Consider the following 23,416-nt stretch of genomic DNA (forward strand, 5'->3'; position numbering starts at 1 on the left):
TGTCTGGTCACTTATGATGGAGCATGATAATGTGAGAAAAAATAATGTATACATTATACATAATGTATGTGTAACTGGGTTACCATGCTGTACAATAGAAAACTGAACAGAATACTGTAAACCAGCTATAATGGAAAAAAATAAAAATCATTATATAAAAATAAATAAAGAAGTTTAAAAAAAAAGATAGCATTTACAATCAGTGAAACTACGTTAAATAACATCACCAATCATTTTGATAGAACTTTCTGGGTAGCTTCTGCCTTTGTACCCAAGAATTTGAGGCCCTAAGTATAATCACTTGTTTCTTTGCAGACACTTTTGAGGTAGCTGTGCCATCAACTAGCCAGACAGTCTCAGAACTTGGAAAAAATGTCACGCTCACCTGTCAGCCTCAAATGAAGTGGCAGTTACAACAAGTTATGTGGGAAAAGATCCAGCCTCATCAGATCGACCTCCTAACTAGCTGCAACTTGTCCCAGGGAAGTAGTTACACTTCAAAGTACCCAAGACAGATACTGAGCAACTGCCACCAGGGAATGAGAAGAACCTTCATCACCATGCCCCACGCAACCGCCTCTGACTCAGGGCTCTACCGCTGTTGTTTCAAAGCCAGCACAGGCGAAATTGAAACTTTCGTGATGAGACTGACTGTAACTGAAGGTGAGTAGGTGACAGAGGTCTTAACATCTCAAAAATGGAAAAAGCCAGCCACTGTTGATTGGTTTTTTTTTTTGACTTTATTATTCAAAATATCTTTAATGATTGAATTTGGTAGTTGTCAGTTATTGAATGTTAGTATTTATCTTTCCAATCCTTCAATCACAGATTGTACAATACATCTTTCCCATTTTTTGATCTGCCACATTCCTAAAATTTTAAAAAAATTTCAGTGAGTCTGAAAAATACAAGATATCAATGGCCTGTAATCTTAGCTGTGCAAATTTTCAGTTATGTTAAAGCTTTTTAATGGTAGTGATTAGGCTTTATCATCCACCTGTATCCTCAGCAATAACGAGGTACTAGATTGATATTTGCTGAATTGGTGCTGACTAAAATTTAATGAATGTGTAGTAATGTGATTGCCACTTTGCCAGACCAGTGCTTTGATTCCCTGAGTTGTTTTCAGACCTGGAAGCAGACACAAACTGGCTTTGAAGCTACTGAAACTGACCTTCAGGGCCTCTTGCCTGAGCAGCTCCTTCCTAGGCCAGTGCTGATTTTGTGTTAGTAATTTGTCTCCTGTGTCATAACAAAGCCCTAAAATGGGTAAGCTTCAGGCCTGGCCCCCTCCAACCTGTGCGAGAGTAAGAAAAAGTGATTTTTCTTTTTCACTTCCTCAAGTGCAAACATGAAGAGAGCCATGCATAAGTCAGTATAGAATCTGTGTTACACTTGAGTGGGAGGGAGGCCCTCCCCTCCTCCCAGTTCTGCCTCTGGGAAAGTTCTCTCACTACAGAAGGACCTGTAGGAGAAAGTAAATTCTTTTTACTGGGGGCAGGAATTTTATTTCACTTTATTCTCATTCTCTCCTTCCCTCCCTCTTCCCCTTCCTTCCTTCCTTCCACCCATCCACCCATTTCTCCTTCTCCCTTTCTTTCATATGCTTCCAGCTAATGCATGTGTCTTGGCCAATGTGTAGACTTTTATAGCCAAGGCTTCCTAAGGATGTGACTGCCCCTCCATAGATTCTGCTTATACTGAAGGGCAAGGCTCCTTCCTCCCTGGATAGGAAGAAGAGGAGGTTATGTAGTTGGCAGCCTCCTCCTTCAGCGCCACAACAGCTGTGTGTGCTAAGGAGGACGTTTGTCAGAGGTTAGCAGCTCCTGGTACATAATCACCTTAGAACATATCAAAGCTTTCTTTGCTCCTCTTAATGAAGGTAGGAGCTTAGAACTTAGTGAAAAGAGAGTGGATGGGGTATTTGGGGGAGAAAAATTAACAGAGGTTCTTCATTTTAAATTTTGACTCCATTCCTTCAGATATATAGAAAATATTTCTCAGCATTAAAAAAAAAAATCTCTTGCATTATAGAAGCGATTTTTAAGGCCTGGCCAGGAAAAAAGAAAGCATAAAATCAGTCACTAATTTCCTCTCAGAAACCAAGGCAAGAAAAAGCTCTATTCAGAAAATGTTGTAAGGAACCATTTTTGAACACATATAAAAGATCTTGTCCATTATATGTTGAAAAAGTTATTAAAAACATCTTAAATCATGGAGAAAATAGATTTTTAGGAAGCATAGTTATTTAACTCTTACTAATTAATAAAAATGTCTTTCACTTTTTCAGACATGGCAAAGTTTCATGCCCAAAGCTATTTCTTTTCTTGGTTCATAACCTATAAACAGTGTTGAAAATGAGGGTGACAATGTAATGGTCAGTATTATTATTATTATTGTTTTTGTCTTTTAGGGCCGCACCCATGGCATATGGAGGTTCCCAGGCTAGGGGTCCAATTGGAGCTGTAGCTGCTGGCCTATACCACAGCCATAGAAACTCGGGATCCGAGCTGTGTCTACGACCTACACCATAGTTCATGGCAACACCAGATCCTTAACCCACTGAGCGAGGCCAGGGATTGAACCTGCATCTTCAGGGATTCTAGTCAGATTCATTTCCGCTGAGCCACGATGGGAACGCCAAGAAATGGCATTTTGACATTCAACTAACAGGCTGAAAGAGTTATCAACTCGGTCCATTAGTAAAAAGCTATAATTGACAGAAGATGACAGCTGTTTTCTGTATGTTTTGGTCTAATTCCCTTTTGAAAACAATTATAAGTAAAGATTGAAGATTAAAAAAATCAGATGCAAAAATAGATCACTTATGTTTCTCCAACATGATTTGATTATTTCAAATCTTGAGACTGGTCAAAAATCAGTGCAGGGATTAAAGCGGAGAGACAGGTACAAGATGTGGAGCCGACTTAATTTATTTCAACTGTCAGGGGAAAGGTGATTGTGACACAGATTTTATAAACTCCTGTGCATCCTTTTGTTAGCTGCTGTCAACTTCTTTTATAGAATCCAAAAGAGGGATTTTCAGGACTCATATTCTACACACACACACACACACACACACACACACACACACACACAGTCTTTTCTCCTGATTTTGCCTGCCTGCGTTCATCTTCAGACAAATACCAGGTACTGAGTGGTTACCCCAAAGATGAAAGAATGTCAACCAATACGTCGTATATCCAGGCCTTGACTTACTTGGAACAGGAGAAAGTGGCAAAACCACAAGTCGAACCTGAATTTACAACTAACTTTCTTTGCTGAATGAAAAGAAATACTAGTCTACCCTTCTTTCCATTCGTGACCTGGGAAGTAGTATAAAATGTTTCCAGATTGAGTTTTCTGAATTTGAAGTTCACCTAGACTGTGGAGGACAAGAACAAAGGAAAACATGTGTGTTCCGACAGTGACTAAAATCATTTAGGGCCCTTAATACCCTACGGATTTTCATTAGTCATGGGAAAAGTATTTTAGTTTTCACCAAAAAAATCTGTGGGGTCTTTTAATATTAACTAAATGACTACAGTTGTTTCACATGAGCTTATTGAGTATAGCATGAGGATCAAAGAAATGAAATCAGCCCTCTGATATAATTTCTGTTGAAGACTAGTTTTTTAAAATTTAATTTTATTGAAGTGTAGTTGATTTACAAGGTTGTGTTAATTTCTGCTGTACAGCAAAGTGATTCAGCCCTACACATACACATATCTATTCCTATATAGGTTATCACAGAACATTGAGAAGCATTCCCTGTGCTATGCAGTGGTTCCATGTCGACTATCCAATCCATATACAAAAGTGTGCACTTGCCAATCCCAAACCACCAATCCATCTCTCCCCCACACATTTACCTTTGGTAACCATAAGTTTGTTTTCAAAATCTGTGAGTCTGTTTCTGTTTTGTAAATAAGTTCTTCTTGTACCATCTCTTTAGATTTAACATGTAAGTGATATCATATGATGCTTGTCTTTCTTTGCCTGACTTTCTTCACTTAGTAAGTAATCTCTAGGTCCACCCATGTTGCTGCAAATGGCATTATTTCATTCTTTTTATGGCTGAGTAATATTACATTGTACATATGTAACTCACCTTCTTTATCCAGTCCTCTGTTGATGGAAATTTAGGTTGCTTCCATGTCTTGGCTATTGTAAATAATGCTGTAGTGAACATCGGAATGCTTAAATCTTTTCAAACTATGGTTTTCTCTAGATATATACCCAGGAGTGGAATTGCTGGATGATATGGTTGTTCTATTTTTAGTTTTTTGAGGAACCTCCATACTACTTTCCATAGTGGTTATACCAATTTACATTCCCACCAACAGTGTAGGAGGGTTCCCTTTTCTCTGTACCCTCTCCAGCATTTATTGTTTGTAGACTTTCTGATGATGGCCATTCTGACTGGTGTGAGGTTATACCTCATTGTGGTTCTGATTTTCATTTCTCTAGTAATTAGTGATGTTAAACATCTTTTCACGTGCTTTTTGGACATCTGTAGTTTTTAACTGTACTGGTAAGTGAAGTTAGTCATGTCTTCTCTCATCTTCTTCCACCAATGAGGCTACTCAGGTGAACTTAAGTTTCACATAAGGCTTTGATGATCAGATCAGAACAAAGATGCAAAACGGAATTGTGGACTAATTCAATATGCACAGGGTGGGAGAGGGGAGTTGTGTGTGTGGCTGCAATCAAATGATTAACTTGGCACTCAGATTCTGAGTTATGAGTTAATACATAAGAAGGTAGGCTCAATTAAATGATAACTTGGTGAAAGTCTGGATCTCATATAAGAGCAATGAAAGCCATTATAAATTCTGATCTAAGATGGCCAAAAGAAGTGTTCAGGGAAGTGTCAGTCAAATAGCAGAGTATAGAATAAAAAAGAGAAATCCGAGGCAGAGGAAATTAGTTGGTTGTGGTTGTTGGTATATGAATAATTGAACTCTCATACCAGCCTACCACTGCCACATAATTGGGTCTTTGAGCCACAAAAAGGAGTCCACTCCAGATAGACAAATTACAAATGGCAGACCAATTAGAAAAGTATGCTTCTTCCTCTACACAGATGCAGACTCAGGCCAATGTGCAGGCTTGGTGATAGACCACAGGCCCCTACCAACTGGCTGGGCAAGAAAGGTAGTAGGGGAGAGAGATGTTGGTCAGATTGAAATGTCACTCACACTTTCCTACTTTATCCTCTTCCTAATTTATTTACTAATTTTCACCATATTTACCTCCTTTGCTTTAGAGTTTCAGTCAGCTCTCACCATCTTCATGATTTTTTGCATTAGCTCAAACTGCTCCCCTGTCATCAAATCATTAAACATCTTAATTTTTCAAACTTTTACAACTTGGAAACTGATCACACAAGTGCTTAATAACTGCATCTATTTGCAATGGTCCAGACTCTTATATTAGAAATTACTTTAGATTAAGGATTATGACATCTCTGCTTAGAGTTGTCAAAGTATTTCAGAATACACTTAGTAAGTCTTCTTGACTGATTCTGTGTATGTTAATGTTTGTGTATATTCTAGTAGAGACTATGTCTACTTTATTTTCCAGTTTTCCAGCTGTATTATCTCTAGGTTTTCTTCATCAATACGCATTTGAAGTTTAGTGATTGCTGATCAAAGAAACCTGAACTCTTGGATGATAAATTGCAATGTTTGTGAAGAAAATTTTCCATGAACTTTGAACACATATCTTTCCAAAAAGTCTATTTTCTTTTTTTTTAACTTTAGTTTTCTTGTTTTGCACATTTTATATAAATAGTGTAACATTACTGGTCAACAGATGTGGTGGATGGGTTTGTAAATAAAGATTACAGAAGTATTCACTAAGAAATCATGGGGCTATAGCTGAGAGAATCTTCCCATATATTTTGTGATATGGGGTTGACATGGGGTGGCATAAAGGAACACACACTATAGGTTTTAAGTGTTGCCTGTTGTGGTTTGGTGAAGGTTACTGACCCTGAACTCTGCTTCTGAGTTGGACCAGGAGAATATTGAGGGAAAGATAAATTTCATTTCTTTCTTTGGCCTTATTTTCTGCTAAAATTCACTCAGTTTTCTCCCAGGCAATTTGGATTCCGAAACAGTTTGAAATTGTAGACAAAATATTTTTTGAGGGATTTGTTAACCCATAATCTCTGTCCCACCTCTTTGAATTTATAATAGAGGTGATTTTCATAGGCATGTGGGTTGTCTGAGCTGGTACTCACTGGGCATCCAGATATGCCCTTTCCTGTGACATGGTGTGATAAACCTCAGCCTTTTATCACATCTACTTACATAGATATAACGTTCATGACAGGTAATTTCTATGATAGGACCACAAGAGCAGAATCCTGAGCACTGGTGTCACTGCCTGCAAAGTTAAAATAGCCTCTATGAATATGGAGCTAACTACAATTTTTAGCCCAATTTAGTTATGTTTTTAAATTCTGCATGCTAACTGGATATCCAGATGAAATATACTGTTTCCAACATCACAAGTGAGTTGATTACTCCATCAGGGCCTATTATGTCGTTGTATCTCTACTTTACAGTTGCCTCTGCCCATATCAGTTCTTGTATGAAACAGTGAATTAAAAAAAAAAAAAAGACAACCAGTCAGTCAGTCAGTTTTGTAAGCCCCACATGTTGACTTATTCATCCTTCCTAATGCACACAACCCTGGAATGTTTGCCTGCAGCCATTTTCCATACATATCATACCTGTATAGATAAACAAGATATTGAATTGAATAATAATAAGTTAACATCAGAGAGAAGGAAATGTTGAAAATCTCATGTTAAGTTGATGTGATGATATTCTTCCATAAGGAGCATTGTTGAGAGTATATTGTTATCACTGTTATGAACAAAGTAAGTTGGTGGCATTAGAAAGCAGCTAATCCTAGGAACTGCATTTCTTTAAGTGGATTTATCTTCAGCCTGAATTTCAAACAATTTTTATAATGCTGGGTACTTAGAGTACTGGTAGGAATTCAAATTCAGACAGATGTACTGATTTTCTTCCCACTTAAAATCCATAACAACACTTATTTGAGAGTCCTGCCTAATAACTCCAACTGCAAAATTGCCATTTGTATTCTTATTTCATGTGTGTGGTTTTTTAATTTTAAAGCATCTGGGAATTGTTGGTGTTCCTGTGGTGGCTCAGTGATTAACGAATCCGACTAGGAACCATGAGGTTGAGGGTTCAATCCCTGAACTCGCTCAGTGGGTTAAGGATCCAGTGTTGCCGTGAGTTATGCAGTAGGTCGCAGACATGGCTCGGATCCTGCGTTGCTGTGGCTATGGCATAGGCCAGCGGCTACAGCTTTGATTAGACCTCTAGCCTGGGAATCTCCATATGCCGTGGGAGCAGCCCTAGAAAAGGCAAAAAAACAAAAAAAACAAAAAAAAAAAAGGAGGAAAAAAGAAAGCATCTGGGAATTGTTAACAGCTTATAATTGTCTCTCACAGTCTTATAGGAACTGAACATAGATGACTGTGAAGTTTTCCCCAAAGGAAAGTGAAAAATCACTTAAAATTGTTTATTAAAAATTACTTCTTAATATAAGACTAATCGTATTTCATTCTTAGCAATTCTAGTTTTAATTATTGCAATTCAATTAGTCAGACAACTACTTCCAACTTCAAATGTGGTATTTCAAACATGTACTGACCTGACTGTTGACAAATATTCAAAAGATGACCTAGTTGGTTTGCAGAGGACTATGTTATTTAAAAGAACAAGAGGTGGGAGTTCCCATTATGGCACAGTGGAAACAAATCAGACTAGTAAACATGAGGTTGCGGGTTCCATCCCTGGCCTCACTCAGTGGGTTAGGGATCTAGCATTGTTGTGGCTGTGGTGTAGGCCAGCGACTGTAGCTCCAATTCAACCCCCAACCTGGGAACCTTCATATGCCATGGGTGCGGCCCTAAAAAAGGGAAAAGAAAAGAACAAGAGGTGAAGAATAAACACTTGATAAGATCTGTCACTTGCAAAGATACATCTTTTGAGCCTCCATTTATATTTTAGTTATTTACTCTGAAATGATTCAGGGACTTTTAAAGGTAGTATTTATTCAACAGAGATACGTTCTAGGATAACTTTAAAAAATAAATATTTTGCAATCCTTCTTGGTCACTCTAAATTTTATTTCCAGAATTAATTCAGTGTATTTCACTTTGGCTAAAACACAAAAGTAACTGTGATGTTCATAATCTTTTAAACATAAGAATGGTGTTTTATTTAATTAACCTGCAGGAAGAGATTCTTACTTTCAGGGATATAAGGTTGAACTGTTTAAAGCTCTCCATTACATTGGTGAGGAGTGACAAATGGCTTTAGCTAAGGTGAACAGTGAGTGAAATGAAAAATCCTTATCAGCACAATGGTGGACAGGGGCAAGTAAAGAGTAGATATTGAGATTAGAAGACTACGTCAATGAAGGATGGGATTTTTTCTGTGGCTTCAAATCACGGAAACTCAAGGACGTAGTGGACGTGCAAATGACCCCCAAATAGGGTCCACATTGGAGGCAGGTTTACAAGTATATAAAAAATAAATACAGGTTTGCAAAGGATAATTAGTCTTCTGATGTCTTTCATGTTTTATATGGAGCACTGAGATGAATTCTTTATTTTAATTTGTATGTGTATATGAACATTTGTGAGTTAAGATAACTATGAATTTTGGTTAGGAGGAGCAACCTACCATTTGGTAAATATTCGATAAATACATATGATTGTGTGGAGGAATTTTGCACTCATATGAAACACATATGCCAAGCTCCAAATACCTTAATCAAAACAGGTTGTTTTGCTTCTATATTGACTACCGTCTTCCTATTACAATGAGTAAAGGTGTTGCCCTTAAAATCCAATAATGCAATTCCTCTTTTTAATTACTGGCTATTTTAAAAATGGAGAGATCATATGGATAATTAAACACTAGAGCATAAAGCTGCAGGTTTTGAAATTATTACTAGAGCTCTTATTTTTTATAGGCAGGCATTGGCTTTCATATGTTTTATAAAGCACTTAGTAAACATTTTTTTAAAGTAAAATGACTTAAAGTTTGATAGAATATTTGGAGATCAATATTTAGCCCAAAGCTTGTTTTCTAAAGGTATCTGTATGACATTTATAGAATATTTATATATAGGCCTTGATAAATGTCATGTAGTTTAAAGTTTCTTAACCCAAGGGAAAAGTTATAGATAGCAGTTATAAGAATTAAGTGTCATAGGGTTTTGTCTTGGCTACTGTAAGACAAACACATATTATGCCAGTCACTCTAAGAATTTACTGATAATTATTCATAGGGTTGTCATAACAACTCTATTATCTAGATTTTATGGATGAGAAACCAAGGCTTGGAGAGGTTAAGTAACTTATCCCAAGCTCACAGCTAGTAAGGAGAGGGACTGGGATTGAAAGCCAGGCAGACTGGCTTCAGAGTTCTTCTTTTTTTTCTTTTTTTTTCTTTTGTCTTTTTGTCCTTTCTAGGGCCACACCCATGGCACATGGAGGTTCCCAGGCTAGGGGTCTAATCAGAGCTGAGCTGCCGGCCTACACTGCAGCCATGGCAACACAGGCTCCAAGGCACATCTGCAACCTACACCACAACTCAAGGCAACACCAAATCCTTAACCCACTAAGCAAGGCCAGGGACTGAACCTGCAGTCTCATGGTTCCTAGTCGGATTCGTTAACCACTGTGCCATGACAGGAACTCCTCAGAGTTCTTGTTCTTAACTAAGGCATTATATTGCTTCTCTAAGTGGAAGAAAAAAATCATTACTGTTATCACCAGAGGCATCACGAGAGAAGCTAGCTACTATAGAGGTCCATGGCCTTGTGTTCATCCTTTTGGGAGGTTTATAGGCACAAGAGGTTACTTACTAAACCAACACATAGAGAAGATGTAGGCAAAGGAATGGGAGTTTGATCTTCCACTGTTGTTAACCTGTGCGCTTAAGTGTGTTTAGGTCATCCCTGTTGCTCTGTCTGTGGGTTCCCCACTGACTTGTCCCCTTTTCTGGGGCTTGTGGGGATTGTGAAGTCATGTGAGGGAGGGTGTTCACACAGTCATTTAAGGGATAAGCAAGCCAGGGAGCAGGGATTAGGGTCTGGAGGGGACTGCTAGTTGCTGATGAAGTCAAGTCCACAAACTAGAGGAACTTCAGGAGTAGCTTCTGGGCAAAGGTGAATTAAGAACAGGCTTATTGGGTTTTCAAAGCCCCTGCCCCCAAGGTTTTCACTGGACCCACCCACTAAACTCCCCATCGTGGCAAAGCTCACTCCCTTGAGCAACTTCCCTGGAATGCGCTCCAAATTCCCAAGCACATGCACCCTTCCATCTGAAGTTCCTCTTTCTTATCCTTTCTCTCAAATCCTGCTCTCCTTCTAGTTCTTGAAGATAACTGAACCCAGAGCTGGAGTTATTAGCCATCGGAATGAGGACAGGGAGGTCTTAACCTTCAAAATCTCCTAAGAAAAGAAAGTTTGTTTTCTATATTAAAATATTCTGAATAGTTATCTTCTGTCATATTTATGGACCTTTATATGAAACAGCTAAATACATAAAATATTTAAGGGATAGGTTATGCCTACTGTGTTTCATTGCATGGGGAAAATGTTCATCTTGATTTTAGTAGAGAAGTAAAAAAAAAAATTCCTATTATATCCTGGTGGAAAAGCATAACACTGCAAGGTAGAGTTACACTTGGTTAAACAACAGTAATAATAACAATATGTTGGGGAATTACAATTAGAAACTATATCTCCTTCCTACTCAGAAAACTACTCCACAAATGTAAAAGGGAAAGAAAACAATTTTATTATCGAATAAGCCTTAAACTGGAATTGTGATATGTGTCATAGGCAGTCTACAAAGAGATTTGCAAAGACAGAAGGAAATCTCAGCTTTTTGTAGAGCCCAGCAGATACAACCCATTATATGCATGTTTTTGTTTATCACATCTGTAGTTGTATAATGATCATAACAATCCAATTTCACAGGATTTCCATCCCACAGTGCAAGCACATCCCCCCACCCCCCAAACTGTCTCCACCAGAGACCATAAAGTTTTCAATGTCTGTGAGTCAGCATCTCTTCCGCAAAGAAGTTCAGTCTGTCCTTTTTTCAGATACCACATGTCAGTGAAAGCATTTGATGTTGGTGTCTCATTGTATGGCTGACTTCACTTAGCACGATAGTTTCTAGGTCCATCCATGTTGCTAAAAATGCTGGTATTTCGTTCTTTTTAATGGCTGAGTAATGCTCCATTGTGTATATGTACCACTTCTTCTTGATCCACTCCTCTGTCAATGGACATTTAGGTTGTTTCCATGTCTTGGCTATTGCAAATAGTGCTGCAATGAACATCGGAGTGCATGTGTCTTTGCGAGTCCTGGTTTTCTCTGGATAGATGCCCAGGAGTGGGATTGCTGGATCAAATGGTAGTTCTATGTTTAGTTTTCTGAGGCATCTCCATACTGCTTTCCACAGTGGTTGCACCAATGTACAATCCCACCAACAGTGTGCTAGGGTTCCTTTTCTCCACACCCTCTCCAGCACTTCTTGTTTGTAGACTTTTTAATGATGGCCATTCTGGCTGGTGTAAGGTGGTACCTCATCATGGTTTGGATTTGCACTTCTCTAATCATGAGTGATGTTGAACATCTTTTCATATGTTTTTTGGCGATCCGTATGTCTTCTTTGCAGAGTTGTCTGTTTAGGTCTTCTGCCCATTTTTTGATGGGGTTGTTTGTTTTATTGGTATGGAGCTGCAGAAGGTGTTTATAAATTTTGGAGATAAATCCCTTGTCAGTTGATTCCCTTGCAAAGATTTTCTTCCATGCTGTGGGTTGCCTTTTCGTTTTGTTTAGGGTTTCCTCTGCTGTGCAGAAACTTTTAAGTTTGATTAGGTCCCATTTGTTTATTTTTGTTTTTATTGTCAATACTCTAAGAGATGGATCTGAGAAGATGTTGCTGTCGTTTACGTCAGAGAGGGTTTGGCCTATGTTTTCCTCTAAGAGTTTGATAGTGTCTGGTCTTTAATCCATTTGGAGTTTATTTGTGTGTATGGTGTTAGGGAGTGTCCTAATTTCATTCTTTTCCATGTGGCCCTCCCGTTTTCCCAGCACCACTTATTGAACAAGCTGTCCTTTCTCCATTGTATCTTCTTGCCTCCATTGTCATAAATTAGTTGGCTGTAGGTGTGTGGGTTGAATTCTGGGCTTTCCATCCTGTTCCACTGATCTATGTTTCTGTCTTTGTGCCAGTACCATACGGTTTTGATGATTGTTGCTTTGTAGTATAGCTGGAAGCCCAGGAGCCTGATTCCTCCAGCTCCATTTTTCTTTTTCAGGACGCCTTTGGCTAGCCTGGGTCTTTTGTGCTTCCAAACAAACTTTAAAATATTTTGTTTGAGTTCTGTGAAGAATGTCCTTGGTAATTTGATAGGGATTGCATTGAATCTGTAGATTGCCTTAGGTAGTAGTATAGTCATTTGGATAATATGAACTCTTCCAATCCACGAGCATGGTGTATCTTTCCACCTATGTGTGTCATCTTTGCTTTCTTTCATCAGTGTCTTATAGTTTTCAGAGTACAGGTCTTTTGTCTCTTTAGGAAGGTTTGCTCCTAGGTATTTTATTCTTTTGGATGTGATGGTAAACAGGATTGCTTCCCTAATTTCTCTTTCTGCCCTTTCATTGTTAGTGTATAGAAATGCCGTTGATTTCTGTGTATTAATTTTGTATCCTGCGACTTTGCCAGATTCATGGATGAGCTCTAACAGTTTTCTGGTAGAGTCTTTAGGATTCTCTAGGTATAGTATCATGTCATTTTGCAAATAGGGATAGTTTTACTTTTTCCTTTCCAATTTGGATTTATTTTATTTCTTTTACTCCTCTGATTGCTGTGGCTTGGACTTTCAAAACTATGTTGAAGAATAGTGGTGAGAGCAGACATCCTTGTCTTGTTCCTGATCTCAGTGGGAATTCTTTTAGCTTTTCCCATTGAGAATGATGTTTGCTGTAGGTTTGCCATATATTGCCTTTACCATGTTGAGGTAGCTTCCTGTTATGCCAACTTTCTGAAAGGTTTTTATCAGGAAAGGGTGTTGGATTTTGTCAAAGGCTTTTTCCGCGTCTATTGAGAGGATCATATGGTTTTTATTCTTCAGTTTGTTAATGTGGTATATCACACTGATGGATTTGCAGATATTGAAGAGTCCTTGCATCCCTGGGATAAATCCCACTTGATCATGATGTACAATCCTTTTCATGTATTGTTGGGTGCGGTTTGCTAGTATTTTGTTGAGGATCTTTGCACCAATGTTCATCAGTGAAATTGGCCTGTAGTTTTCTTTTTTTTTTTGTGGCATGTTTTTCTTGTTTTGGTATCAGGGTGATGGTGGCCTCATAGAATGAGTTTGGGAGTATCCCTTCCTCTGCAATTTGTTGAAGTAGTTTCAGAAGGAAGGTATTAGCTCTTCTCTAAATGTTTGATAGAATTCACCTGTGAAGCCATCTGGTCCTGGACTTTTGTTTGTTCGAAGTTTTTTAATCCCAGTTTAAATTTCAGTTCTTGTGATTGGTCCATTCATCTTTTCTATTTCATCTTGGTTTAGTCTCGGAAGATTGTACTTTTCTAAGCATTTGTCCATTTCTTCTAGGTTGTCCATTTTATTGGCATATAGTTGCATATAGTAGTCTCTTATGATCCTTTGTATTTCTGTGATGTCCATTGTTACTTCTTCTTTTTCATTTCTAATTTTATTGATTTGAGTTCTCTCTCTTTTTTGCTCGATAAGCCTGACTAGGGGTGTATCAATTTTGTTGATCTTTTCAAAGAACCAGCTTTTTGTTTCATTGATCATTTCTACGGTTTTCTTTGTTTCTATTTCATTTATTTCTGCTCTGATCTTTATGATTTCTTTCCTTCTACTAACTTTAGGTCTTGTGTGTTCTTCTCTCTCGAGCTGCTTTAGATGTAAAGTTAGCTTTTTTATTTGAGCTCTTTCTTGTTTCCTGAGGTGGGCTTGTATTGCTATAAACTTTCCTCTTAGAATGGCTATTGCTGCATCCCATAGGTTTTGGAATGTCCTGTCTTCATTGTCATTTGCTTCTAGGTACCTTTTTATTTCCTCTTTGATTTCTTCAGTGATCCATTGATTGTTTAGTAGCATGTTGTTGAGGCTTCACATGTTTGTGTTTTTTGCAGATTTTTTTGTTGTTGTTGATTTCCAGTCGTATAGCATTGTGGTCAGAAAAGATGCTTGATGTGATTTCAATTTTCTTAAAGTTACTGAGTTTGGATTTGTAGCCCAGGATGTGATCAATCTTAGAGAATGTTCCATGTGCACTTGAGAAGAATGTATATTTTGTTGCTTTTGGATGGAATGTCCTATAAATATCTATTAAGTACATCGTGTTTAATGCATCATTCAGGGCCTGTGTTTCCTTATTGATTTTCTGTCTGGTTGATCTGTCCACTGCTGTAATTGAGGTGTTAACATCCCCCACTATTTCTGGATTTTGTAAATTTCTCCTTTTAAGGTTGTTAGCAGTTGCGTTATATATTGTAGTGAACCTATGTTGGGTGTGTAGATATTTAAAATTGTTATATCTTCTTCTTGGATTGATCCTTTGATCATTATGTAATGTCCTTCTTTGTCCCTTAAAATATTCTTCATTTTAAAGTCTATTTTTTCTTACTCCAGCTTTCTTTTGATCCCTGTTTGTGTGAAAAATTTTCTTCCATCCTCTCACTTTCAATTTGTATGTGTCCTTAGAAGTGAAGTGGGTCTCTTGAAGACAGCATGTATATGGGTCTTGTTTTTGTATCCATTCAGCCAGTCTATGTCTTTTGGTTGGGGCGTTTAGTCCATTAACATTTAAGGTAATAATTGATACGTATGTTTTTATTGCCATTTTATTAATTGCTTTGGATTTGTTTTTTGTTGCTCTTTTTTCTTTCCTTCTTCTCTTGTTCTCTTCTGCCTAGAGAAGTTCCTTTAGTATTGTTGTAAGACTGCTTTAGTGTTGCTGAATTCTCTCAACTTTTGCTTATCTGTGAAGGTTTTGATTTCTCCTTCAAATCTGAATGAGCCTTGCTGGGTAGAGTAATCTTGGTTGGAGGTTTTTTCCTTTCATCATGTTAAGTACATCATGCCACTCCCTTCTGGCCTGCAGAGTTTCTGCTGGAAAATCTTCCAGTAACTTTATTGGGGTTCCGTTGTATGTTATTTGTTTCTTTTCTCTAGCTGCGTTCAAGATTTTCTCTTTGTCTTTAATTTTGGTCAGTTTGATTAATATGTGTCTTGGTGTATTCCTCCTTGGGTTTATTTTATGTGGTACTCGTTGTGCTTCCTGGATTGGAGTGAGTGGTTCCTTTCCCATGTTAGGGAAGTTTTCAGCTATTATTTCTTGGAATATTTTTTCTGTCCCCTTCTCTCTCTCTTCTCCTTCTGGCACCCGTATAATGTGGATGTTGGTGCGTTTCATGTTGTCCCAGAGTTCTCTGAGACTCTCTTCATTTGTTTTCAATCTTTTTTCTCTTTTCTGTTCCACAAGTGTAATTTCCACTAATCTGTCTTCCTCCTCGCTTATTCGTCTTCTGCCTCCTGTATTCTGCTGTTAGCTGCTTCTAGTGAGTTTTTTCATTTCAGTTATTGTATTTTGCATCTCTTCTTGTTTAAGTTTTATATCTTGTGTCTCTTTGGTCAGTGTTTCCTGTAAATTATCCATCTTTGCCTCCAGTTTATTTCCAATGTCTTGCATCATCTTCAGCATCAACAGACTAAAGTCTTTTTCCTGGATGCTGAGAATCTCCTCATTGCTTAGCTGATTTTCTGGGGTTTTTCCTTTCTCCCTCATCTGAGTTATAGTTCTCTGTCTTTTCATTTTTATAGGTTTTTGGTGTGGTGACCTTTTTACAGATGATAGAGTTGTAGCCTCTCCTACTTCTGATGTCTGCCCCTGTTGTGGCTGAAGTCGGTATGGGGGTTTGCTGTAGGCTTCCTGATGGGAGGGACTGATGCCTACCCACTGGTAGGTGGAGCTGATTCTGATCCCTCTGGTGGGTGGGCTTAGTCTCTGGATGGGATTAGAGGCATCTGTGTGCCTGAGGGATCTTTAGGTAGCCTGTTTACTGAGGGGCAGGGCTGTGATCCCACCTGGATTGTTCTTTGCCCTGGGGCTTCTCAGCACTGACTGACAGGTGGGGCTAGATTTTCCCAAAATGGCCACCTCCAGAGAAAGGCATGGCTGCTGAATATTCCCGAGAACTTTGCTTTCAATTTCCCCTCCCTCACAACAACCACATTCACTCCTGTTTTCCCAGGATGTCCTCCAAGAACTGGAGTCAGTTTTGACCCAGATTCCTATGGAGACCTTGCTCTGCCTTGGACCCAGTGCATGTGAAGGTCCATGTGCGCCTTTTAAGAAAGGGTTCTCCATTTCCCCCAGTCCTGTGGAGCTCCTGTGCACAAGCCCCACTGGCCTTCAATGCCAGATACTCAAGGGGCTCTTTCTCCCAGTGCCAGATCCCCCACGTGAGGGTTTGATGTGGGGCTCAGAACTCTCACTCCTGTATGTGAGTCTCTGTGAACCAGTTAGTTTTCAGTCTGTGGAGCATCCCACCCAGGAGGCATGGGGTTGTTTATACTGCAAAATTGCCCCTCCTACCTCTTGATATGTCCTCCTCTTTTTCTTCTGGAGTAGGATATCTTTTTTAAGGTTTCCAGTCCATTTGGGTGAAGAATGCTCAGTCTTCTGTTGTGAATTTTGTTGTTTTTTAGGAGGGAAGTTGAGTTCCAGTCCTTCTATTCTGCCATCTTAATCCCGTCTCCTATATGCATGTTTTCAAGCTAAACAATATCTAGTCTTCAAGTAAGAGGACTTGATAACATCATTTGTCACACAGGGCTTATCCTATCTTCACCTGGAATTTGGGGTGACCATCTGCGTTAGCTAACTGGCCTTATCCAACGGAAAAATTAGCTTCTTACATCTTCAAACCAGGAGGTAGTTTTGCACCTTGGAGTAAAGTGCTCCTGGAAGTTACATGCCTACTCTCCCACAGATCTGGGAGATAAGGGCTTTCTCTTCCTGATGATTACATTCTAAATGGTGCCTTTGATTTATTACAGCAAAAGGATACCAAACAAAATCAGCAAATGGAAAAGATGCATGAGCCAGTTAGGTGAGTCCCAAAAGGAAAGCAGGTGTTTAGTATAACCTAGTTATAGACACAATAAACCACCAGGTAAAAAATGGTGGGAACCCGCCCTGAATCTAAATTCCCCCACACCAGCCAAGGGCTAACCTTGATAAGCAGGCCAATGGACAGCCAACTTGGGGTTGCTGTATCAACTTTTTCTGCACAGTAATTCACTTTCGAAGTAGGCAAGATATGGCCAGGTCATGACATTCTGACTTGTGATGCATAAAATCAATCTCCTTTAAATAATACATGTTTATGAATGGAGAAACACTTCAAGAAATACAGCATAAGACTAAGAAACATGTCGGTAAAAAGGTGAGACTTTAATATGATGGAAATTTTCTCAACCAATTACCAAATCAGAATATCTGCCATCCCTGTGCCTCATGTGCTGACTTGGGTACACTCATATAAACCAATCACTTATAAAGCCTGATGACCCATAGCACAGCTAATGCACACAGTGACACCAGAAGGTGTAGCTAATGGCAGTCAGCCTATTGAGTAGGTAAACTTTACAGCCTATCTTAAACTTTGTGTTTCTCCATTGATGTAAAATTTTAAAGTGTTAAAGTCATTTGGAAAAAAACTATTTTCCAAGAAAGGCAAAACCACAGTAGCAAAACTTACACTTCAAGTTAGAAATTTACTTCCATCATTTGCTTACTCTATAAATCACAGGACAGCTACTTAGGTTCTCTGTGCCTTATATTTCTCAGTTAAAATATTAAAATACTTTTATTTTAAGGAAGAGTAGTTGCTATGTACCCAGAAGAAAAATTAGAGGTTGATGTCATGGTCCTTTAATTCTTTGAAAGTAATATATTCCCTAGGAACTTCCTGCTATAAAACAGGGAAAGGTTCCTGAAATACAAAGGGTATAAAATTGATTTGCACAAAGAAAGTTGACCTTTGACTTGGAATCATATTACCATACCAGTATCCACTTGATGCATATTTCAGTAATATAGGAAAGTTCAGCAAACTTAAGGATACCATTATTTCCAGGGGTCCTCCAAAGCTGCAGTCATTTTATTTGTATTTATCAACACTACTTCTGCTTTTCCCCAGAAAGGTGAATCTGGTTACAGGAACTAGAAACCTTTGTTATATACATGACTGGTGCAACATGGAATTTCACATGAACAGAGTAGAAATTATTTATTTAACTCTAATTTTGAATGTGTCCATACAAAGCATAAGTACATTATTGATAATTTCCATTATGTGGTGCTTAAATGTATAAAGCACTTCTACCTATTTTATCTATAGCTCCCATAGCCACCTTTTGGCTTGACTTTTATCATATTTTGCAGTTGCCAAATAAAGTGTCTGAGTGATCAAGTGTCTTTTGTTGAGATCTTCCAGGGAAAAGATTTAGAAGATAGAACTTAGGTCCCAAGGTGTCCCTCCTCAATCTCTGTTTTCCCAGCAAATCAATGTCTAATGTGGGACAAAGGTTGGATATTTGCATTGCACAGTGAGTCAAAAATTGGAATCGACCTGATAATAGTGTAGGAGCTCACATACTGTGCGTATCCTATCTGTACACAGAATGAAATCGAATATTTCTCCTCCTCTTTTTAACGAGGTAGGACAGCAAGAATAACCTTTACTGGTGTCTACCATGACCTATCCAGCACTGGCTAGAGGTCAGGATCTGTCACGTTTTCCCAGCGTGTTTTTTTGGTCCAGATATGTACTGAGGTACTTTGTTTCCTCATTCCCTGACCCCATCCTAGACACTTTAATAAAGGATAAACAGTGGACATTAACGCATGGTATTGCCCTCCTGACTCAGAGGGAAGGACCTGGCAGCATTTCTGTCCCATGCCTCTCTAAGGGTTTGTAACTCAGCGATAAATACTTGTCACTGGCAGAAACGTAGCCTAGAGGGTTGCAGTTCTGGAGTAAATTATTCATTTATATATCTTACTGACACGCTTTAAATTGTTTTAACTGTATTTATCTTTTTTGACGGGAGGAAAAATAATAGCTTTACGGTTCATGACATTTTTGTCTTCCTATGAATCAACACAGCATTGGGATGAAGGCTTAAAAAAAAAAAAAACACAGCAAAAAAAGCAGCTGCAGAGAAGAATCAATAATTCTTTCTTTACGAGAGGGGCTTGAGGGCTGACATTACTCAACCTAAGATCTATTAGCAGAATTTAGGAAAAAGTGAACATTGTGAACTATTGATTAGCTCCCTAAAGCATCACACCCATTTGCTTTCCCTTTTTGTTTCTGATCTTAGCCATACAGGGCCAGCAAGTTTGTATGGATACACCAGCCTGGACCAAGTCCTGATCCTTCACGTTAAAGGGGAAGAGGTGGGGGAGGCAGGGAACGAAGTGAAAAGTAGGATTGGCTACAAGCTAGGAGACTCAAGATTGTAACATCTCTGGGGTATGATTGAATCTCTTCCAGACTTCTTTGCTTTTTGATTTTACCCACCATCTCATCTATAATGCCAGGTACATAGAGTGCCTTGAAATACTATGTGCTAAAAAGATGAGTAAATAAGATTGATCTGAGTCCACCAGGTCACCCATTGCTAGAGGAGGTTAAAGAGAGGCAATCTTTTGCACGTTAAAGAATGCATTTGAAATTTGGATTTTGGATTTGTAATTGAGCAGTGTGAAACAAATGATCATACTTTTCAGGGGTTTCTACTTAATATATATAATTTAGAGCCTAATAAAGAATGCCATCTTAATTCTTAAGGATTCTGAATATACTTCTGCAAAGAAACTTTCTACATCCTGCACTATAAATATAACCACTGAAAACTGGCAGAGTATTCTGTTTTAAAGCATGCAGACCTTTACATTTTTGTACTATTTTCTTTCTGATTATTAAAAGCAATACATCATTTAGTACATTGGGAAAATACCAAAAAGCCTGAAGAAGCAATTTCTTTTAATTTCCACTCCCTGAAGATCATCACTTTAAAATTTTGGCATATTGTTGCCTAGCAGGCTTTTTTCTCATAAGTTCTATACTTGATTGCAATATCCTAGCATGTGCAATTGTGAATTTTGGCTTTGAAATTTTTTACTTAACTTCTAGTCAGCAGTTTTCCATTTCATTGGAATTCTTTATACCCATCGTTCTAAAGTCTATAGCCCTCTATAGCCATGATTCTCAAAGAGGTGGCCTCAGATCAGCATCACACAGGAGCTGCAAATTCTGGGACCCACCTAGACCTCTTGACTCAGAAATTCGGCGGGGGGTGGGGGGACGCTTAGCAATGTAGTTCAACAAAGTCCAGGTGATTCAATTACATTTCAGAACCTCAGTAGTCTTGCTTTAATCTATTGTTGGAAAGTAAGGATTTTCTTTTTGCTGTTGTAAATGTTTCACAAAACTCTTTGTGCACATTTCTGAGCATTTCTTTAGGAAAAAAAACAATTAATCAAACGTGCAAGCAGCTCATGAAAGGATCTGCCAACGGAGAGCAATTTCTTCCCAGAGGCGCGTTGCAGCAGATTGATCTCCCCAAACAGAGCCTGAGGTCCTCCAGTCTCACCACTGTCTTTTCTTTCATGCAAACTTCCTCTTTTAGTGCTTGTGGTTAAGAAGTTGTTTTTATCTTCCTTATTGTTTTACATAGCTCTTTCTTAATAGCAAGATTTTGTTAAAGATAACGAACCAATTTTTTGTCTTTACATGTTGTTTGCAATGATTGTTACCTACAGATATTTTTCATTTTGACCTGGTCTGTACTATATGTTTGTTTTGTATAAATTGGAAAGTTATTTTTCATTCCAGAGATTAAATAATACTCATTTTTTCTTCTATAATGTTCACATTTATAAATTTAGATCTCTGTAGTCTACCCAGATTGGTTTTTTTTAATTGTAATTAAGATCTAAATAGTATTTCAAAAAGTAGCTAAACAATTTTCCTAGAACACTGTCAATGAATTTTTTGATCATAACTTTCATTTTTTTCACCATGATCGCCAGTTTGACTTAACCTTAGCATCTACTATATTCAAATTATGTCAGTATAAGCAATTGCAGCTACTATATTCAAATTATGTCAGTATAGCAATTGCAGCCCTTTTATAGGCCAGTGTTATAATGCAAAATAATTTCAGGTATTTTGCTTACTTTTAGTAATGTGCCAAGAGCTTAAAAATGTCAGTTTCTTATTTGATAGGGAGAAAATGTCCTTGTTCCTTTGGCAGTGGTTGTTCAATATATTTTTGTTCTGAATAAATTTAGCTTTTCCTTCTCCCCATCAGATTTAGACAAAACCCCATCCTAGATCCTACATACAAAGTCTTTAAAGTGTTCATGTATTTTTCTACCTTTATTCACCTTACAGGTTAAGCAAATTTAAAAAATAAAAATAATATTTTATTGTTGATTTAGTTTCTCTTTGCTGTAAAACTTACAAAAGAATGAGTGGAATAGACTTGGAGTCTTATCATGAAAAAATCACAGCTAAATAGTGGGTCAGGAAGAAAGAAATCTCAGAGTGAACGACTGGAAAGAATCCTGTGAGAAGCATGGTTTTCAGTTGCTATAGGATTCCAGACAGTCAGGGTACAAACATTAGAGCTTTAATTTCAAGAGAGAGGGAAGTTTCACTGTTCTCTGCCATAGATGCCCCTTCTCTGCAGGAGAGGAAACCAAAAGCTTGCTGCCTAGGGAGATGGTGATAAAGATAGCTCCTTAGTTTCAATTCAATCCCATTTCCATCAGCAACATATACGGATGGAGTTCCTTCTTCTCACCAGGAGATCTGTGGGTAGGGAGAGGCGGGGAGGGAGTGTGCTATGGGCAGGAGGACTTTTTTTTTTTTTTTTTTTTTGTCTTTTTAGGGCCCCATCCTCAGCATGTGAAAGTTCCCGGGATAGGGGTTGAACCTGAGCTGCCGCTGCCAGCCTACACCACAGCCACAGCAACTCAGTATCTGAGCCAAGTCTGCAACCTGCAACACAACTCACAGCAAGGTGGATCCTTAACCCACTGAGCAAGGCCAGGGATCAAACCCATATCTTCATGGATGCCAGTCAGGTTCGTTACTGCTGAGCCACAATGGCAACTCCAGGAAGATATTTTAAAGATGAAATTGTCTCTGGCTTCACTGGGGTCTCGCTCCAGAGGTGAACAAATGTAGTTCGTTTGAATATTGCCTCACTAGAATCTTACCACAACTCTGTGATGTAAATAGAAATGTTGGCATCACTTGACAGATGAAGGAAGGCATGCAGAGAAGGCCAGGGATTTGCTGGAAGTCAAACAGCTTAGTGGTGAAAGAATCAGGATGAGAATTTCAGATTCTTTCCAGCTAAGTACTGAACTGGAGTAACATACTTTTCCTGATTATTTTTATCATTAACCTTAATTGAGTAGGCAGTATTTTTAAACAAAATGCCACTTACAAACATTAGAGTTCCATACTGTTGTGTTTTGGATGTATTTATTGTATCAGAACTAAGAAGTAATCTTCATTGATATACTATTTTGATAGTTTTTTTCCCTACGAAAGATCTGTATGAATGAAGTGATATCTGTCTTGAACAAATGCTTTCTATTCTTGTTCTTAAGGTGGCAAACTCAGCTGGACCAAAGAACTAATGAAAATCTGTGAAGAGTTAGAAATATTTAGGAGACTCCGAAAGAAAAAGTCTTTCCCACCATCTCATCCTATTTTTTTTTTTTTTTTACTGGACTCTTTGTTTTACATTATTACTCTATGACAATTAATGTCCCCTTTCCGAATTTTCCACCTTCCTTTCTTTTCTGGCTTTAGCTGAATTCCTAATTCCTCCTATAATTTTTTTTTCCTCCTAGGTAAAATCAATAACCATTATATCCTCTTCATGGTTGGAGGAGCAGCTTTGTTGTTGCTGTTGGTTCTCCTAATTACCATTGTCACTGTCATTTCTTATAAGAGGTGAGTATTGCAACTCCTCCTGGATCTGGTTTTCCCTGAGTAATTCAAATGTTAGAGTGTCTCCATTATTAACCCAGTAGTTGGTCAAGCTGTCTTAAGACTCATGTACAGTTTTTTTGAGTGCTGTTCTTAGATGTAAAGGAGGAGAAATGGTTGTGATATTTGAGGAGAAGGCTAGAGTAGTTCAGTTCAGAATTAGTAGGAGTGGTCAGTCTGCCCCTGTGTTAACAACACTTGCATATTCTG

General features: G+C 38.3%; 1 protein-coding gene across 6 annotated transcripts in view; it reads left to right on the forward strand.

Moving 5' to 3' along the window:
* The window catches only part of CD226 (CD226 molecule), a 104,285-nt gene that overhangs the window by 73,375 nt on the left and 7,494 nt on the right, over nucleotides 1-23,416 (forward strand). For all 6 annotated transcript variants that reach the window (XM_021099289.1, XM_021099291.1, XM_021099286.1 and 3 more), the window contains 2 exons: nucleotides 316-663; nucleotides 23,068-23,170. In XM_021099289.1, the coding sequence (XP_020954948.1) occupies nucleotides 316-663; nucleotides 23,068-23,170 (451 nt within the window). The remainder of the gene's footprint in view (nucleotides 1-315; nucleotides 664-23,067; nucleotides 23,171-23,416) is intronic.

The sequence above is a fragment of the Sus scrofa genome, chromosome 1 (assembly GCF_000003025.6).
Source record: "Sus scrofa isolate TJ Tabasco breed Duroc chromosome 1, Sscrofa11.1, whole genome shotgun sequence".
Taxonomy (NCBI): domain Eukaryota; kingdom Metazoa; phylum Chordata; class Mammalia; order Artiodactyla; family Suidae; genus Sus; species Sus scrofa.